The sequence below is a fragment of the Hoplias malabaricus genome, chromosome 15 (assembly GCF_029633855.1).
Source record: "Hoplias malabaricus isolate fHopMal1 chromosome 15, fHopMal1.hap1, whole genome shotgun sequence".
Lineage (NCBI taxonomy): Eukaryota > Metazoa > Chordata > Actinopteri > Characiformes > Erythrinidae > Hoplias > Hoplias malabaricus.
Window position 1 is genome coordinate 12,804,519 of NC_089814.1, and position 20,153 is coordinate 12,824,671.

A 20,153-nucleotide genomic window follows, 5' to 3' on the forward strand; every position below is an offset into this window, starting at 1 on the left:
GATGTAGAAATTTAATACAGGCCCCAATTGCAGAAAATGTATTTTCTGACACTGTTTAGAAAACTGTTGAAGATTGTTGTGGACATTTGCAGTTCCCTTAGGGTGGCTGAGGCTGAAATGGCAAATTTTGTTGAAAAGGTGCTTTTGGACAATCTCTGAGCTGATTTTAAAGGAGGTGAAATAGGCAGCAGCAATAAGAAAGAGGCAGCAAAACTGTTCAATCCCCACTTGAGTTTCCCATCTGGGCAAACACATCACACTTCTTTTCTATTTGCTCAGCAGGACCACACTCCAGTCCTGCAGGACTTATCTCCAGAGTGTTTTGGGCTCAGGGTGTGATCTGGACACTAATCGTGTGATGATGATGATGAAGTGTCCTTGCTGTTTGCTTGGACTTTAGGAATGGAGTGGCATCTGCCCTACAGATTTAAATAGAAGATAAAATTGAATAAATCCCTCTGTGGATCATTGTCATAATGTAAAAGCTAGATACAATATTCAGGCATTTGTTTATTTTCAAATTTGATAATCTATTCAGCACCCTCGTTGTCGTGGTTCTTCTTATTATTCGTCTTGTTGTTGTTGTTGTTGTTGTTCTTCTTCTTCTTCTTCTTCTTCTTCTTCTTCTTCTTATTATTATTATTATTAATATTATTATTATTATTATTATTATTGCTATTAATATACAAGAGACTTTAAATTATAAATTAAGACAATTTGAACCTGATTGGGTGGCACGATGGCGCAGAAGGTAGTGTTGCAGTCACTCAGCTCCAGGGACCTGGAGGTTGTGGGTTTGATTCCCGCTCCGGGTGACTGTCTGTGAGGAGTGTGAGTGTGTGTTGCCCTGTGAAGGACTGGAGCCCCCTCCAGGGTGTATTCCTGCCTTGTGCCCAATGATTCCAGGTAGGCTCTAGACCCACCGCGACGCTGAACTGGATAAGTGGTTACAGATAATGAATGAATAAAACTGATTTAAAAGGACAATTCCATGTAAAAAATAGTTTTATTTGAAATGAGTTTGAGGTTTGTAAACATTACTAAAGTTTACATTTATGGACCTACTCTTTAACTTAGAGCTGTTTAGTTCAATGCATTCCTCTTTGATAGACAGGAGAAAACCAAGCTGAAGGGTTTCTGTGCATCCTTCCACTGTGACAACACAACATAGCACTATGGCTCTGAATAGACATGAAGCTGTCAGGAGCCGAGTATTGAGAAAAAGACATGGACAGAACATCTAAGATATGGAGTAATGTTTAATGGACTAATGAGTCTAGAATTGTAACTGGAATGACTTGGAATGTGAGAAGTAAAAATGCAGCCAAAGTCCAAGACTTTTTACATTTTTAATATCGCATATAATGAACAGTTTGTATATAATTCTTAAAGCCACAGTATTAAAAAACTGATTTAGTTAAATAATTCATTCATTCAACCATTTTCTGTAACAGCTTCATTGTGATTAGGGTCATGCAGGGTTACAGGAGGCTACTTTGAATCAGTGGGCACAAGGCAAGACCACTGTCTGGATAGGGTGCCAGTCCATCACAGACAGATTTAGTGGTAAGATATAATTGAGGGGGTTGGTTCTTTTTGTTCCTGATGTATGTTTTTGTCAGTGCTAGTTCATTAAAAGCCAGCTGTTATTCAGATAAAAACATGTTATGTCCATTCCTGTTACAGAGGGATTTGCAGCACACTGCAGTAAAACTCTTCAATTTGAGGTTGGAAAAAATAATGTTTTTGATACATAGAACTATACAAGTGTACCATACAAACTGAACTTCAGGGAAAAGAAAGAAAGAAAGAAAGAAAGAAAAGAAAATGTAGGCTATGACTCTTTAAAGATAATGAGCTTTAAGTTTTGTTGGTCTGCTTCTCGAGTACTTGTCAGCTTTGTTTTGTATGAGAATGTAAAGGGTCAGGGGCATTTAAATATGGGTCATTTTCTCTTGTTTATTCTCCCTCAAGTGCAGATTGATGTAGGAGAGACTTTAGCCTACGCTTTTTAATGTGTCAGGAGAATTGTTTCTAAGAGACAAGCTGCATTATTTTGATGGTTTTTCATTTCCATGAAATGCTATAAAGGACTGATCGTCCAAAAGACCTTCTTCTCCTTCCCTGACAATATGAAGAACTAGAGCGTGACTGGCACAAAGTACCCAAGAATGGCCATGCTTAGTTTGAGCCTTAACTTCAGGAGTCCTGATGACAGATCCATCTTTCATTTAGAAGATACGCTTTGGTCCCAGTGCTCTCACTCTGAAGTTCACGCTTAAAAAAAATGATTGAGTTTTGAGATGTGAGAAAACTAACTTATTATTTCTCTCTCCGCAGAGGTGCTGCAGTGTCTAGTGTGGAGGAATCCCATCTGACCGGCTCCATGCAGATGACCAGTGATGGCCACAAAATCGGACCCAACAGAAGAGTAAGGAGCTTGAGGTTGTCAGCTATTAGATGTTTGAAATCTTTGTAAATCTCCAGTGAGAAGGTTTTGGCGTAGGTCTGAAGCATGCTTCCTGTTTTTCTTGGCTACCACACAATGACGTGGGTGAATCCTCTGTATAATCACTGGTTTTATTTGCGTCCAGTTCAGTTGATGAAGTGGTGACCGCACACATCCCACTTGAGAGGATCGTTCTGACTTTCTTCCTGGCCACCATTATCATTATGACTGTCCTTGGTAACCTGCTGGTGATGGTGGCTCTGTGTAAAGACAGACAACTGAGGTAAGACAGTTCCTGTCACATATACAGCTGTCATTCAACACAATAGTGGTGTTATTATCTCTTATCTGGTGGAATATTGAGAGATATGAAGAAGGGGTCAATGGGGCATTGGACTGACTTAGCATAGATAAGATGCAGAGAAAATCACTGAGAGTGTTTTGATGTGAATTGCTTAGTACTGCTGACATCGGTAGTAGTGGTAATATCCAGATGTCTGAAGCATATAAGGTCTGATTGCATTTGTTTATATTTTGAGACACAAAATGTATTTTTCAAAATAGAGAGGTACATTTAGGACACTGTTATGCAAAATAGTTCCAAAAGAAATGCAGCAAGGCCTTCAAATTTTGAAAAGCATGAACTGAAGTGAGGACATTGTTGTATTCCTGCTCTGTAAGTGGATAGTACTGACTTATTTTTGCTGTAAATGGAGCAAATGAGTTTCTGTGATAATTCAAACAGTGATTAAAAACTTACAGACAAGTTAAACTTCAAACACGTACAAACAGCAGTTGTTTTGGATCATAAATGATATACATATATAGTGCTAATCTTTGTTTGAAATCTGGGAACTAAATTACTCATTCATCAGATGTGAAAAAAGGAGATTCTTGAGCATTCATGGATGATTAAAAGTTCTATTAAAAGTCTTTAGTGACAGTAAATTTCTCTACAATTAACCATTTTCCATCAACCACTGAATGTATTTGTTTATATCTCAGTGATTGAATAATGCATCAAATGTATTCTCCACCAAATTCTCCATCAAATAATAATTATGGGTGGCACGGTGGCGCAGCAGGTAGTGTCGCAGTCACACAGCTCCAGGGGCCTGGAGTTTGTGGGTTTGATTCCCGCTCCGGGTGACTGTCTGTGAGGAGTTGGTGTTTCCTCCGGTGCTCCGGTTTCCTCCCACAGTCCAAAAACACACATTGGTAGGTTAATTGGCGACTCAAAAGTGTCCATAAGTGTGAGTGAATATGTGTGTGTTGCCCTGTGAAGGACTGCGGTTACAGATAATGAGTGAATATCATTCATTATTTTTATATTGACACCACAATTTCATTATGTGCAATTTTTCAATCACAAAACTAGCCAACATTATCTTGAACCAATTTTTAAATGGGAACATGCTAATATACACTATATGGACATAAGTATTGGGGCACACCTCCAAATTGATTTCAGGTGTTTTAAAGTAAGTCTTGTTGACATGTATATAACATCAAGCAAACAGCCTCACATCAGCATTCACAATGCCAAGTGTTGAATGGAGTGGTGTAAAGCGTGTCACCCTTTGGAAATGTGTTCTGTGGAGAGATGAGTCACACTTCGTTATCTGGCAGTCTGATGGATGAGTCTGAGTTTGGTGAATGCCAGTAGATCAGATGGATGAGTCTGGGTTTGGTGAATGCCAGGAGAATGTAACCTGCCTGACTGCATTTTGCCAACTGTGAAGTTTTGGTGGAGGAGGTATAAGACTATGGGGTTGTTTTTCAGGTGTCGGCCTAGACACATTAGCTTCAGTGAATGGAAATGTATTGCTTTGGCATACCAAGATATTTTGGATGATTGTATGCTTCCAGCTTCGTGGGAACAGTTTGGGGAAGGTCCTTTTCTGTTCCAATGTGACTGTGCCCCAGTGCACAAAGCAAGGTCCATAAAGGCATGGTTTGGTGAGTTTGGTGTTGACGGTCCTTGGGGATGAATTTTATGATAAATTGACATTTTTAGGATGCAGTCTAACACTATGCTATATACATGACATCAACTAGAATTGTTGTCTGGCACTCTACATTTAGATCATTAGTTTTTAAAAATGCCTGGACCTGAACTTCCATGGCTTTGAAACTCCCTCCCTCCAGAAATTCAACAGTCTACCTCTCTATCGCTATTCAGATCCAACCTTAAAACACATATATGTATAACCTATAACCTCTCTGTTTCCTGAAGCCTATAACAGGCCGACCGGCGCTATTACTCCTGCTGTGTTTTGTACTGTGTTATGTGTTATTAGTTTTTTTCATTTGTGTTTATTGTCTAATTGGGCTGTCATTTACATGTCTTCCTATTGTAAGTAGTGTCTTTGGGTTATTGAAAAGCACTTTAGAAATGCCATTTATTTTTAATACTATTAATTTATAGAAAATAATTACAATTCTGTTTTACAAAAATCTTATAATTATATATTTTCCAATTATGATTTCCTTTTGTTTTAGAAATCCTTTCATAATTTCTATTGTTTTATTGCAAAGTGACCTTGGATTATAAAATAGGAATTACTAATAAACATATTTTTTACTGCATTATATTAATCAAGTCGTATTGTAAGGGTGTGATACTTTAGTAGAAAACTGACAAAAAGCAAAAACAAAACACAGCTGTTCTAAGTATCTGGGGATTTCAAGGAACAGTGGTTGAGAAGCCAGTGAATTGAATAATGTTGTAACTGAGACATAATATGTCAGCCGGCTCCGTTGGGGATTTTTTGCGTCCTTAAAATCATGAGGACCCTTGTGGTTTGAAAATTCAATTATCAAGAAAGTACACACACAAATTAACAAAAGGCACTGCACAATTGGACAGTTACGCATTCCTGTATATATCTGGCATGGGAGTAATTCAGTGTTTCTCAGTCATAGTGCTTATGACCCCACATTACTTTGGTGACAGCTCTTTACTGTTTGGATCAGCTACAACAAGCACATGGGAACACATGGAATGGGATTGAAAGCCCATACCATGATATGTGTACCCAGTGAATTATAATATTTTATGATGTATCCAAACACTTATAGACATTAAATAGAATTTGTGAATTAATATGCACCCATTGTCGATTCAAATTTACCATGTGCATCTGCATTTATGCAGATTTGTAAAAAGTTTGCATATAAAATTCAATGAAGTGAGCTTAATGTCACCATGCCCAATGCCAGTTCTTAGCTAGATTGATATCAAGCACTTAGGATTGGTCTGTAGAGTACTGGAACTGCAGTTTGCTAACTTTTGGCCACATTGTTTATGTCAGTAGTGTTGATACCCTAAAGCCATTTTGAATTTTCTTTTTCTTTTTTTTATTTAACCAAATGGTAGGAAGAAGAAGACCAACTATTTCATTGTTTCATTGGCGTTTGCTGACCTTTTGGTGGCTGTTTTAGTGATGCCATTTGCAGCTATAGAGCTGACCACAGAGCACTGGAGTTATGGAGAGACATTCTGTCTGGTCCGAACCTCTCTGGACGTTCTGCTGACTACTGCATCAATACTGCACCTGTGCTGCATCGCCCTGGACAGGTACAAACATGACATACAGCTTTTTACCAGAAACACAGCTTACCAGGTAGTTATCTCTTTTAATGGGTTATAGCACATTACCATTCACTCAGAAACCAGATTACCTGGAAATTAATTGCATAAAAGTTTGTACATATTACTCAAGTGGCTGGTTATTTGCTCTAGGTCGTGTCATTATTAGCATGTTGTTGAGAGTCCACTTCAGAGCTTGCCATTGAATTCAATGTGAATGGCTAACACAATGGCCCAAGGTTGCTGCGTTTGTGTTTATTAATATCTAATTGGTGCTTTGTGGGTCATGACTTGTTTATGAAACGTTCATAAATATTCACCCTATGCTCCATTCCAAATTTGCACTTTTATGGAACTGGTTGCAGTGCTTTTTAAAGTGTATGGGTTTGCTGTGCTCCATTCAGGCACTGAGTTTCTGTTACTCCAAGCACTATAATTTTGCAGTGCTGTATCACAATGTGCTATTATTCATGTTTTTTCCTTTCATGTCCCCTGCTGGGTCAAATATTCTGAAACATTGCAAGGACTCAGTGTGCTTGTCATCAGATTCAAACACTTTCCTCTAAATCCCTGCCACCATCCTGCAAATTTCATACAGAATATACATATACGGTTCAGTACCTTGCAACAATATATGCCCCATATCCATAAGGGTGGAAAAAATGGAAGACAGGCCATGTATATCTTCATCAGCTGCCCAGGTTTGTCAGGCTAATGATGTCTAATTTGCAGTGTTTTGCATGCACAGTCTCTCTGCTCATCTATTAGAATGATGCCACCTCCCATGGCTTTAGAGAGAGCAGCTGCGTCTCTTGTGCTGCACCTGGTCCATATGGCAATAACACTCGTTCTTTCTCTCTCCCTCTCACTCTCTCTCTCTCTTGCTCTTGCTCACTCTCTCACACACAGACACACACGACCACATGCATACACATTTTCCCATTCTCACCTCCCCCTTCACAATTTTATTCATCCCACGATGTCATTCATTTTTCTCTGTGCCCCATCGAGGCATGACTCATGTTTTTTTGCCACACGCAGGTCAGAAAAAGTGCTTCAGATTTTCAAGTGACAGCTATGCAAGGTTGATTTTTCTGGGTAAAATCAGCAGGGGAAAAAAAAGAAACAATGTGTTGTCAATCAGTTTTCGGGACCTGTTGGTTATGTAAACACGTCACTCAACAGCAACCATGATTCATACTTGAGATATTCACTTGAGTTATCATTCACAGTTCTTGTCTTTGGCAGGTACTATGCAATTTGCTGCCAGCCGCTGGTCTACAGGAACAAGATGACACCCATCAGAGTGTCTTTGATGCTGGGGGGATGTTGGGTTATCCCCTCATTCATCTCCTTTCTTCCCATCATGCAGAACTGGAATGCCATTGGCATCGAAGAAATTGTAAGTGAAAGGCAGATATTGATGTGTAATACTGAGGAATTTGGCTTGAATGTTTAATTCTCTAAAAATATTTAATCTATATAATTTTGCATTTTTAATGGACACTTTTAATATCTTTTCCCATTTGTTAGTCCTTGGTGATATTAAGCATTCATTTTTCTCATATTCTTTTAAAGACAAACCCTACATATTCTTGTAATCTTAGTTTGCTAAAAATAATGACAGGTTTCACCTCCTCCACCCACCAACCCTTTTCAGAAAAATACCATGGAATGAAAAGAAAATGCATTTGGATTTCAGATTTTAAACTTTAATATCTGCCTTGAGTCATTGATTAAATCCTTAAAACCTCACCTCTCTTCATCATGACATAGTTAGAAGTAATTTCCAAGGAAACTATAAAAGTGGCTTAGATATAATGCTACACATTTACTTTAATTTAGTAAGCAGGGATTTATGAACCTGTAGTTAATCTCTGCATCTTAGTTCCCTTAAATCTCTGCCATTGTCAGGCACTTCAAGCTTTCCTGGAAAGCCCAAACCCACCACACAATAAGATTGGTTCCTAAAGTTTATGACATAAGAAACCCTTGCTGTCTGAATGCACCTTATTTGTACGCTGCAGTTTTAAAGAGGCAATGCTTAGCCATGGCATTAACTGCTTATTTCATTTATGATGCATCTTCTAACAAATAAAAACACCACATGGATATGTTTACCAAGTTAAAAGCTTGATTTTCTCTAGAGGGGGTCTATAAAATGCTCTTCATATTACATCTTATTTACAGCATGATTACTTAAATACCCATCCAACCCTTTAGGGAACCTAAAGCGATTCTGTGGCATTGTTCCAAAGAACCCTTTTGGCATTTTTAAGCAGTGTAATTCTCTCTGACAGGAACACTAAGCTCGAAATGCAATTCTGGAAACCCCAAAAAATTTCAGTGAGCGCTAATGATTCGTCCTTCTGTGAAATTGCCCGGGAGAGCTCCTACAGATAACACGAAGACTGGCTTCTGTAGGGCTGGGTTAATAATAATTCTTTGACACAGGTACCTACACATATGTGTGTTCAGTGATCAGCTTATCATTATAGAGTTAGAGAAAGGGATTATGCAATTCAGTATTTTTCTTGTAGATCAGATTTAGAGCAGTAAGGTTTCATTCATTGCTTATCCAGTTCAGGGTCACGGTGGGTCTGGAGCCTACCCAGAATCACTGGGCACATGGTGGGGACACACCCTGGAGGGGGTGCCAGTCCTTCACAGGACCACACATACTCACACACTCACACCTAGGGACACTTTTGAGTCGCCAATCCACCTACCAATGTGTGTTTTTGGACCGTGGGAGGAAACCGGAGCACCCGGAGGAAACCCACGCAGACACGGGGAGAAGCAGTAAGGTTTGCTAAAATAAAATTTAATGACAGAAATGAAAGACTATATATTAAAGAAAATGTGTGTTTTATTTGGGGCTTTCACAAGAATTTTAGTATGCCTTGCCTTTTTTTTCCTTCTGTAAGCACTCCATGGTCATGGTGGTTCTGTAGCCCACCAAGCATCACAGTGCAGCTATTTCTATATCTGTCAAGTTAGACCATTTAAATGCCAGAACTTATGCCATACGTGGGTTTAGCATGCACAAAGTTATTTGTGTCCTGTAAATGTGCTATATGTTATATATCTGTCTGTATATGTCTGTATATACCTGAGATGTTGTCTGGTTTCAAAATATTTTACAGCAATGAGGAGCAACATATTTTAGTACAATCACATTTACATTTGTGTCTGACTGTAAAACCTAAAATAAAAACTAATGTAGCCCATTGTAATGAAATTCTAAGGTACAATAACAGTAATAGGGGCGTCCTGGGACCTGGAGGTTGTGGGTTGAGGTCCCACTCCAGGTGACTGTCTGTGAGGAGTTTGGTGTGTTGGTGTGTCTGCGTGGGTTTCCTCTGGGTGCTCCAGTTTCCTCCCATGATCAGGTAGGTTGACTGGTGACTCAAAAATGTCCCTAGGTGTGAGTGTGTGTCACCTGACAAAGGACTGGCGCCCCCTCCAGGGTGTGTTCCTGCCTTGCGCCCAGTGTTTCTGGGTAGGCTCCAGACCCACCGTGACCCTGAACTGGATAAGGCTTACAGACAATGAATGAATGAACAGTAACATGGTTAAAGGAGACACATGAAAAACTAAATTCTGTCTTTTTATTAAGAAATCATCTGATGCAAAAACACATTGGTAATATTCTTTATGTGCCTTTAAATAATGTTTTCATTTTTATCAATTTTGTCATTATTACCAGATTGAAGAGAGGATGTCAATTAATGACACAAACAAGACATCCTGTGTGTTCTTGGTAAACCGGCCCTATGCTCTCATCTGCTCTGCGGTGGCCTTCTATGTGCCACTGGGGCTAATGATTCTGGCTTACCAGCGCATCTACGTGACTGCTATGGGGCATGCACGTCAGATTGGGACACTGCAGCGTGCTGGATCTGCTCCTGTGTCCTACTACAACCATGACCACCATGGCTCCAGCCGCATGAAGATCGAGACCAAAGCAGCCAAGACACTGGCTGTCATCATGGGCTGCTTCTGCTTGTGCTGGGCTCCATTCTTTATCACCAACATAGTGGACCCCTTCATCCAGTACCGTGTGCCCTGGCAGGTGTGGACGACATGGCTGTGGCTGGGCTATATTAACTCAGGCTTGAACCCATTCCTCTATGCCTTTCTGAACCGGGCTTTCCGCAGAGCCTTCCTCATGATCCTGTGTTGTGGGGATGAACGCTATGCCCGGCAGGGAAGCTTTAGTCCCAGCAGACCTTACTCAGCGTCTGTCAACGGTACCTCCATCGCACTCAGGTACAGTAAGTCCCCTATCCCGAACACACTGTTCTACCTGAAATGAGTTCTGAGAGAAAGGAGATGAAAGATTATCTAACATATGAAAACCTTATCTTTAAGGGTTAGCTAGGTCGTCTTCACAGGGCTAGTGGAGACATACTCTTGCACTTCTTATGTATAATAGATACCAGCTCACTGTGGTCATTTTGCACTTTTCTTCAAGTTCATCTGTGAATGCTTATTGCAGTGCAGAGCAAAAGAATTTCCCTCTGTTAAACTGGTTTATAAGTGCCACGGATATCTGGGATGTATGAGCAAAATGCTTTGCATTTATAGCTAAAATTTTTGACCTTGCAAAATTACTAAATAATGTATCATAGACATTCACACAAAGTATCACTTCATTTATTATTTGACGACGAAATGCCTCTTTCTCTACAGCTGTTGCAAGATTGGAGAAGCTTTGCAGAATTTTGACAAATATCTTATATAAACTGATTAAGACATTTATTTATTTAATATTTTTTAAAAGGGACTAAGTATAACTTAGTTTTGTGATACAGGTTTGTTCTGACCGTAGCCTTATTTATATATATATATATATATATATATATATATATATATACAATTTTACTACAGGGTCTTGGGTTCAGTCCTTGCAAGTAATTGCACGTTTACATTCCCATTACATCCTCTAAAAACCAAAAAAATAATAAAAATACACAATCGTGTATGTGGATTGGCTATGTGGATGTTACAGACAGGTGTGACTGTGTGAGTTACTGGGTGAGTGTGTGATAGTGATGCCCTGTCCGAGGTGTGTTCCTGTCTTGTGTCCAGTGATTCAGGGTATGTTGCAGACTCATGACCCTGGATAAATTCATTAAAACAGATGAATGACTTAATTAATTAAACTGGGCTTCAGTTTAAGGTTTTAAGGTCAGAATAAATGTATGGCTGAAATCTGGAAAGAACATAGACCTAATCTGAGACATAACTAACTATCTATTTTTTTAAAATATTCTCTTTTTTTTTTTTTGAGCTGAGCTACATGACATCATGTAGCTCTGGATGGGTGTGACAGCAGGGGGTTCTTCATTTCAAACATTTATATGCTGTTTAATACAATGACCAACTGCCCTTTAATTTCCATGTTTACTTTTTTATAGGTGCATTTTCTCTTGCAAATTATCTCTGTTGTTGTTACCTTTCATACTGCCCAGATTAGAACCATTACCACAGTGGGGCTCCCCATTGTGGTTTGAAGCTTCAGCCTAGCAGAATAGCTTTATGTGTCTTTACAGAGGGTGGGTCTTTATGGTTTGTTTTTGTACGATTATTGTTTGTGGGTATTCCCCCATTTTATTGTTATTAGACTGTTCATCATCCACTGTGATTTTCCTTCATTGTATTTACTGAAAACTTTTCCTTATGGCTTGTAAATTTGCTAGATCTTTGTATTTATTGGGTACAGCGTCTCTCGTAGAGGAACTTAGAGGAGTAAAGGAAATAATGTTAGAAGCAGGCTGTTTTTAAAAATATGAGACTCAGAACAGATGTAGTTATTTTTGGTAATAAATTTAATTACTGTAATTAGAGTAGAAGCTGTCTGTAAGCCATTCCAAACTTCACATTAATATGTCTGCTGTGATGCTGTTGATGTGTTTAACAGAACTGCTTTAATCCATGTTCTTTTTGTTGTATAAGCACTGTACTCACTGGTGTTTTATATATTCAAGATGTATTTATCTTCAGATCAAAGAATCGTTTAAGTAGACCTTTTCTTTGAAGATCACGGGGGACACTAGTCCAATCACCAGAGAGCCAGTCTTCTCTTGAAATACATCACCTGGCATTATTAGCATAATTAGCATTGATAAAATCTCTTGTTATTTGAATGAGATATAGAGTGTTTTCTAGTCAAGTGTGGATCCCAGTATCTAGGACAGCAGACCGCTTGTTTTTTTAAACAGTGCATAACACTTTAAAATGCAGATTTGTATATATAATATATTACACTATATGTTCAAATGCTTGTGGACACAAGTTTATCCATTTTTTCCCCTCAAATTCTATCAATTCATAGGTGATTAAACCCCCATTTGCTGTATTAAGACCTTTTTCTATTCTGGGAACATTTCTCTGAGAATTTGACATTCAGACAAAAGAGCATTTCTTCTGCTGCTTTACAATCCAGTGCTGAGGTTCCTTACAACTCTTTAGCCCACGTTTACCATAAGGCACGGTCCAAGAACATCCCAGTTTGGCTCATGCTTTTCTAAGGATATTACACAATCTTTGTGTGTTATTTGGTGTCAACTATTGGTGATCTTTCTATCAGCTGAAATCACTAAATATAACGGGTGTCTTCAAATTTTTGTACATACCTTATATATATTTGACATATATTGTATACAGTATTTTTAAGGTATACAATATTTTAATTTCCTAAATGGGAAATCTCACTCACATAGATACTCACTCACTAACTCACTCACTCATTCACGGTAAGAAACTGCACCACTAGAAGCACTAATTCTCACATTGCCACTCACATTTAGGGACTGTTGCACAATGAAGTGCTATTGTGTGTTTTTTTTTTCTTTTTTCTTTTCCCCTTAGTACCCTTAAAATCTTAATCTAAAAAACACCCCACATTTCACAGTTAAAACCACATGCATAATTCTGTTCTAAGGAGCTACCGCAAAATTTATAGTACTTACAGAATAAGACTTGATTAATGACTGAATAATAAGCCTACTGAAGGGGTTAATCCTTTCCTACCAAAGTGTTTTATATCAATGCTGCTTTCAGTGTTTAACAATGTAAGGATTAAGAGTTGCACTTTGTATGGAGAGGCACAGACCATCCAAGCTGACTCAGTGCTGGTGTAACAGCAGTAGAACCAAAGCCAAGCGAATGGGAGGGGGGCTCAGCTTCCACAAAACTGGCACAGGCCTCTTTCTCACCAGCTCCATTATCAGTGTGACGATTAGAGTGCTGCAGAGGTGGAATAATAAAAAAAAACCTAACACCATTTCACATGTCTGCTTTCTCTTTTGGTCGTATTCTAACACAACAAACCCCCTTCCCCAGCTCCAACCACCCACAGCCCACCTTTTGTGTCAAACACAGCAGTGTTTTATTTCGTCCTGAAGCATGTGCATAATGCTGTGGTACAACAAATTGTGTGGAATTTATGGTCAGTTTTTTTTGGGGAAACTTTTTTTTTTTGTGGTTGTGATGTCACAGCACATGATTACTTGGCAGATAGATCTAACACCAGCCAGTTCACAAGCTGCATGTTATTGATTGAGTAAACTGCCTATCTTAAACGTTTTTAAAGACAGCACTATATGATCAAGGAGAATATCAAGAAACAACACCTAAACTTTTAGAAAAAAAAAACATTCTTTCATGTTACACTATTTTGTTTTTGTATTTATAGTAATAATATATAATTTTTACAAGCACCATTCTTATTGAGATGATTAATTATTTAAAATAACAATATTATACTTGAGTGCTTAACACTTTTACGCAATACTGTATATGCAAAGTATATTTAGCTATAAACATGTTTTAGTTTTATCTGACTTATGTACATGATTATATGTAATTTTAAGCATTTGTGTTTGTTTTGTCTGAAAGAACGAAGAATATTTCACTACATAATGTAAAACAAACAGGTAGTAGCTGCCATTAGCTATCCAAAGTTTATAATATGGAGTAACACAACAGCCTGAAAAGAAGATTTAGTAATTCTCAAGGGATTGGAAATGTAACTAAAACTAGAAATGTTCTTGTTTTTGAAAGCTTAGTGGAAAAGCATCCAATGTAGTCTATGTGAATATGAGCAATACAATACAATACAATACAATACAATTTCTCACAGTAATTCTTAATTTTATGTGCTTTCAACTTCAAATATTCAAAAGGTACTATGTAAGTACTAAACATATGCATTACATTCCAAGTACTGATTTACTTGTACTTTGCTGTACATACATAGTAATTTAAACACAAGTTATTATGCACTTTATTATCCAGTATTTAAAGAATGTATTAAAAATTAAATTAAAGTGCTGCCAGTAATTCTGGGATTTGTGTGTGAACGCATATGTGAGCTTACATTTATGTAGATGTGCCTGGCAAAGTATTATATCTTCAAGAGGAACTTTGGACTTGGACGCAGTGAGAGCCAGCTACAACCAGTGTATTTATTGGCTTAAGCAGAAGGCTGTGCACTTTGTTTATGCCAAGAATGTGTAGTGAAAAACTGGCATGAAAAATTGTTGTTCTTGAGTTTGCTCAAGAAATTTTTCTGTAAGATAAGAGAGAACTTTATCTGACAAATTGCACAGTTGTTTAACAGTGCAGAGCAAACTCAACAAAAGGGGTTCATTGATAAAAGACAACCAAAAGGCCAGATGGGCAACCTTGCAGTGCGTTTAGTGTGTGCTGTGTCAAATATTCATTCTGAAACTCCATAACCCGCCCCTGAGCCTAGATAAATAGGATTGCATGACTCAAACTGGGCAGGTTGATTTTACGTGACATCATGTAAGCTTATGGCACCTCAAACAGGACATGGCCAAATGCTAAAGTGTTTTATGATGCTTTTTTTTTTAGATTAGGGATGTTGTTATTATGGCTTGTCATAAAGATGTCCTGTTAGGTCTGGATGGTCTGGTTAATGGTTCAACAGCTGGAGGGTTATCTTGATTACAGTGCACTTCATTTGACAGCAATGTCGTACGGTAACTTACAGTAGTTACAATAGTCAGTGAACTTAATATCACCTTGATTATAACTGTATGAACTATTGTACACAATGTATTTATGACACTAAAAGGTCAGTGGATTGGTGCAGTGTGAACTCTCTGCATGAAAAGAACAGTAATTACTCATCAACTCCTATTTTGCTCAGCCTTGAATATAATTAGAGCATTAAATAAATCCAGGATAATTAAAAAATTACCACTTCAAATATATTATATGGAAACCCAGTTAAAGCAGGAAAATACAAACTTTAGCAAATATTGTTTTAGGATGGTCCTTGTAACCTTGTGAATATTTGAGTTAATTGCTGACAAAGTCATAAAATACTTGCAGGAAACTTAGGGAAGTTTGTTATGGAAAACGAGCCAGTATGTTCCCTGATACCATGTGACTTCACCACAGACACAGGGTCACTGTCCGTGAAGATTTGCTGTGTTCTTCCCACATTTGCGAAGGTTTCCTTGGGGTGCTCTTTTTTCCCCCCTCTCTCACAAACTCCTCTACTCTCAAAGCACATGTTTGTAGGTGGATTAGCTGTGTGAATTTGTCCACAGGAATGAATATGTGAGTTAATAGGATTGTGGGATGTCCTGTGATGGATTGGTGCTCTGTCCAGTGTGTGTTCTTGACTTGTATACAGTGATTCCTGGTAAGTTCCAGGCACACTGTGACTCTGATTATGATAATTAACTCATAGAAGATGAACAAGTGAATATAATGTCTTCATTAGGCCTCCCATCACACTTATTACTAAATGTGAAAATGATCATCTATCAATCACAGGCTGGCTCTATGTTTTTTTTTATTTATTTCTTATTTTTTCTTTTGCAGTGAATAAATGTCATAAGTGAATCACTGCTCCGTTACTGATTTCCAGTTGATCACAAATCATAGAACTACAGTTTGGAGATTTTCCGTTTTGCTATTGTTATGGACTGATGTACAAATGCAGCAGAACTTTAGTACCACTAGCTCTAGGCGTGGGTTTATCTGTGTGGTCATATAGGCTTAGGGTAGGACATGTGTTCTGAGTGGAATCTGATTGGAAATGAGGAAAGCCATCAGACTCAATCAGAAAACAGTTAATTCAATTCATTTTTAAATTTGGGCATAAAGGCACCTGGTATGGAGACTTACCCCAAGTTATGACAGTCTGTAAATACATTTAACTGTAGCCTGAAGATGTGAGACATTTAGATTAGGTTAACAGAAGCACTGGGGTTAAGGTATCATCGATTTTATAATGTGCTTTTACAAGCTTTCACTGTAGGTTGATGCAGATATTTGAGCCAAGATTGATTCCAGTCTTGGCAATGTTTTAGCAATCTGCAGCAGGTCAAGCCTGCCTACTACTGAAATAAAAAATGCAGGAATCTAAAGAAAATTTCCTAACGTTTTGACAAGAATCAGAAATTGCACAGTATGGTGTGCAGTAGTAGACTAGAGTGAGAACTTCTATAGAACCACACATTCATTTGGAATTGTTTATTTCTTTGGAACTTAGTTGTGATAAATGCACTTAAAATGGTCTGCCTCTGTGAATGGCTTAAAAGGAAAAGATCCGGGTCTAGTGTGGAGTGATGGTATCTACTGGAACAGTAGACTCAGGCATTATAAAGTTATAGCATCACCACATATAATGCCTTTATGTCCATAGTTCCTAATATCACTTCAAGGGCACATATTTTGGGGTTTGCATATCAATTAAGTCATTCCTTATGGCTAGTTAAAGTAAAGTGTAATTTGTTATTTTTAAAAAAATACCATCTCTATCTGCAGTTTGAATAAAAAAAGGAAACATTCATTAATCAGGACATTTCTGCCATACACATGCTGCTTTTAGAGGGTGTTTCACACTCATTTTCATCAGCCATTTCTGTAATTATTAAGCACAACTGCAGATCTCGGCAGGCCAATAGAATGAAGTGTCCCTCAGTGGGTTTTGGCTTGATATGAAGCTTCCAAGCATAGTTCTCAAAGCACATTTAAAGTGTCCTTTCTAATCATTTTCAGTCCTTGTCAGTCAAACATGGGAGCAGTTTTGGCTTTTTTGGCAGGTCTGATGTATTAACTTGGCCATCATACGCACATTTAATCTGTCTTTTCTAATCATCATCGTATCCATTTGAGGCTGGAACATGCAAATAAAATAGCAGCCTAGGTTATTGGCCTGTTCTGATGAAACCTTCATCACAGCTGGGGCCATTTATGAAGCTCTTGTAAAATAGGTTGAATTTTTTAAAGTAACCTGAGGGTAATACATGTTCCAGTGATGGACATAATTCAATGTTTCATGTTTAAAAAAATAAATATGTAAAAGTGTAAGGTATCACTTTTGTATCACTGCTTTACTCACCATTTACTAGGTATAGTACTGTTTTTGTTTTAATAAAAGCTGCTTTCCAAAAGCACCAGAGAATGCACATGTGTTTTTAGCACTTGTTACGGTTAAATAGTACATGGGGTAAATCTTAAACCAAAAAAATGTTCCTTTTCAGCTATTTATTCTGGTGTATCTAGATGCCTGCATATAATTAAAACAATTATTCAAAGCAAAACTCCTATCCCAGACCTAGTGTAAAAACAGCATGCAGTATATTTGTGAGGAAGATTTTAATGGCAATAAACTTTGGACAGGATGTTCTGGTGATAAAACTAATAGTGTGGCCTTAATACAGCTCTAGGGTCCTAATAAAATGTAATTTAATAAAATGACACCATCCAAAGAAGACCTTACATTAGGAAAATTATATGTAAGAATATTGTAAGTCTTCTTCTGTATTTTAGAAATGCATGTTTTATGACTGGGCGGCACAGCAGATAGTGTGGCTGTCACACAGCTCCTGTCTGTGAGGAGGTTGGTGAGTTCTCTTCGTGTCCACGTTGGTTTCCTCTGGGTTCTCCAGTTTCCCCTCACGGTCCCAAAGGACATACATTGCTAGGTGGTTTGGAGACTCAAAAAATGTGTTCATAGTTGTGACTGTGGGAGTCAATATGTGAGTGTGTGTCCCCCTGTGAAGGACTGGCACCCCCTCCAGGGCGTGTTGCCATCTTGCACCTAGTGATTCCGGGTAGGCTCCGGACCCACCATGACCCTGAATTGGATAAGCGATTACAGACAATGAATGAATGAATGTTTTATGACAGTGAAAAATGTGAGTTCAGTTAGTTGTTTAGTTTAAAACGTCTGTAACCAAAGCTTCCTTCTGTTGTTGGTAGACTTCTGTGAAATGAAAAGAATGAAACCAAAAGAGTTACAGGAGACAAAATCATAAGCATGTGTGGCTTACAGGATGGTTTCAAAAGTAGTAGCAGTATTTCTATCACACATTAAGACTTTAATTTCTAAGGATGCTGTTGGGTTGGTGGGTGAGTGAGAGAGTGGGTGAGTCTGTGTGTGAATATGACACCATGCAGCCCCAGCTTGCTCAGATGGTCTGGACACCAAGATAATGACCCAAGTTTAAAAGATTTGGTGCAAAAATAAACATTTGAATGAGCATTTGTTCTCATCCAAGAGGTGCTGTTCAACTTTGGACAAATATTCAGTCTCAGCTCCTCATCAGAAATGTGATAACTTCACGGTTCTGATATTATCAGGCTTTATTTGGATATTGTAAAAGCATTAGCACAAAGAAACACTGCATTTCAGATAGTAGTTTGTTAACCTATTTCAGTCTGCTCCCAAGGTCTGAATGTAGTGAACTGTAGATGAATGATGTTGGATCTTGGCAAGCAGCTTTTGAAAGGTATCCTCTTTAATCCATTGCTAAAGATGATGTTTCCATTTTTGGTTAGAACTGGGACAGGTTTAATCTCTGGAGCAATGATTCTAGCTTTTCCAGGTTAATGCCATGTCAAATAAATTCTGGTCATAAGATTAATTGATAGTGCTTGAAGTGAACGGCTCATTCATTGGTTCTTTTTTACTGAACATGATTAGCATGTCTCGGGAAATTAGCCCTCAGTTGGATTTGATCGGAAAGGTATTTGAGTCAGCCTCTTTAGAGCTGTTTTTGACTTGATAACACCAAGCCAAAAATTCCTCAGTGTAATTTTCCTCTGATTTGCGCTATGAGTTGTTCAGAGTTGAACACTGTGGTCAAAAATATATTATGGTTCTTGTTAAGATAAGAGACCAACAGACAAACGAAGACCAACAGTCTTTGAGACGAACAGACCAAAAAAATAATTTGGTTCCACATTTAAAAATATAATAGACTGTACTAAATGTAGTTAAACACATTATGAGGTTTGTAGTGTGTACTACAAGACCTTTGAATATTCACAGTATGTCCAGAAAACCACATTATGACTTATTGTGAGATAATTCATCATGGTAACCATATATCTTTCTTACCACACCCTTAGGGCTAATAGCTATGGGCAAGAACTGCATACACCAATTTCCATCAGTGATTAAGCGATGCATGGCATGGAAGCGTGCTGAGGTTTGTTTTCTCATGGGTCAGTCCATTTGCAACTGGCCAAACCTCTCATACGTATTAGTGTAGAACTGTAGAAATGCTTTTAGGACTCACTGATGAACAGAACTCTGATTGTTATAAGGAAAATCAGAGAATATGACTTTTGAATGTTAATGGATGGTGCTCCCAGTCTGACGCTTTGCAATGAGATATGACATTGCTTTTTCAGCCCTATCAGGTTTCTCCTACACATAGCTCAATAATCTGTGCTTCAATGCAAGCGAATTTCAAACTTTTATATACATGTCAGCTCCAATAGTGCAGGAGATGGCCTGATGGTGCCTGTATGCATATGGATCTAATGTAAAAGCCCTGCCAAATTTGTCAGAGAGGATTATTAGAAGGTTTAAGTGAAACAGGGATTTGGCTGAGCTGAACTGAAACACAAGCCAATGTTTCTTCTCACTATTCTATCACTGCTTGTGTAATTCGGGGTGCCAGTGGCTGAGAATGGGCTGTATTCACATCCTTTTCTGTACAAAGTGTGCATAGATTACACAAGAATGTCAGAGCTTTGTTTCAGAAAGGGAGCCTATATCCTCTAGGGATTAGATCTATTTATCACAGATGTTTGGGATGTTTTTAAATG

At 38.1% G+C, this 20,153-nt stretch overlaps 1 protein-coding gene across 2 annotated transcripts in view; it reads left to right on the forward strand.

Annotated features, from left to right (window-relative positions):
- The first annotated feature begins 2,358 nt into the window (after positions 1-2,358).
- si:dkey-247m21.3 (5-hydroxytryptamine receptor 4) overlaps positions 2,359-20,153 on the forward strand; it is a 28,883-nt gene continuing 11,088 nt past the window's right edge. For both annotated transcript variants that reach the window (XM_066646160.1, XM_066646161.1), the window contains exons 1-5: positions 2,359-2,431; positions 2,595-2,732; positions 5,829-6,029; positions 7,290-7,443; positions 9,751-10,313. In XM_066646160.1, the coding sequence (XP_066502257.1) occupies positions 2,403-2,431; positions 2,595-2,732; positions 5,829-6,029; positions 7,290-7,443; positions 9,751-10,313 (1,085 nt within the window). In that variant the 5' untranslated portion in view covers positions 2,359-2,402. The remainder of the gene's footprint in view (positions 2,432-2,594; positions 2,733-5,828; positions 6,030-7,289; positions 7,444-9,750; positions 10,314-20,153) is intronic.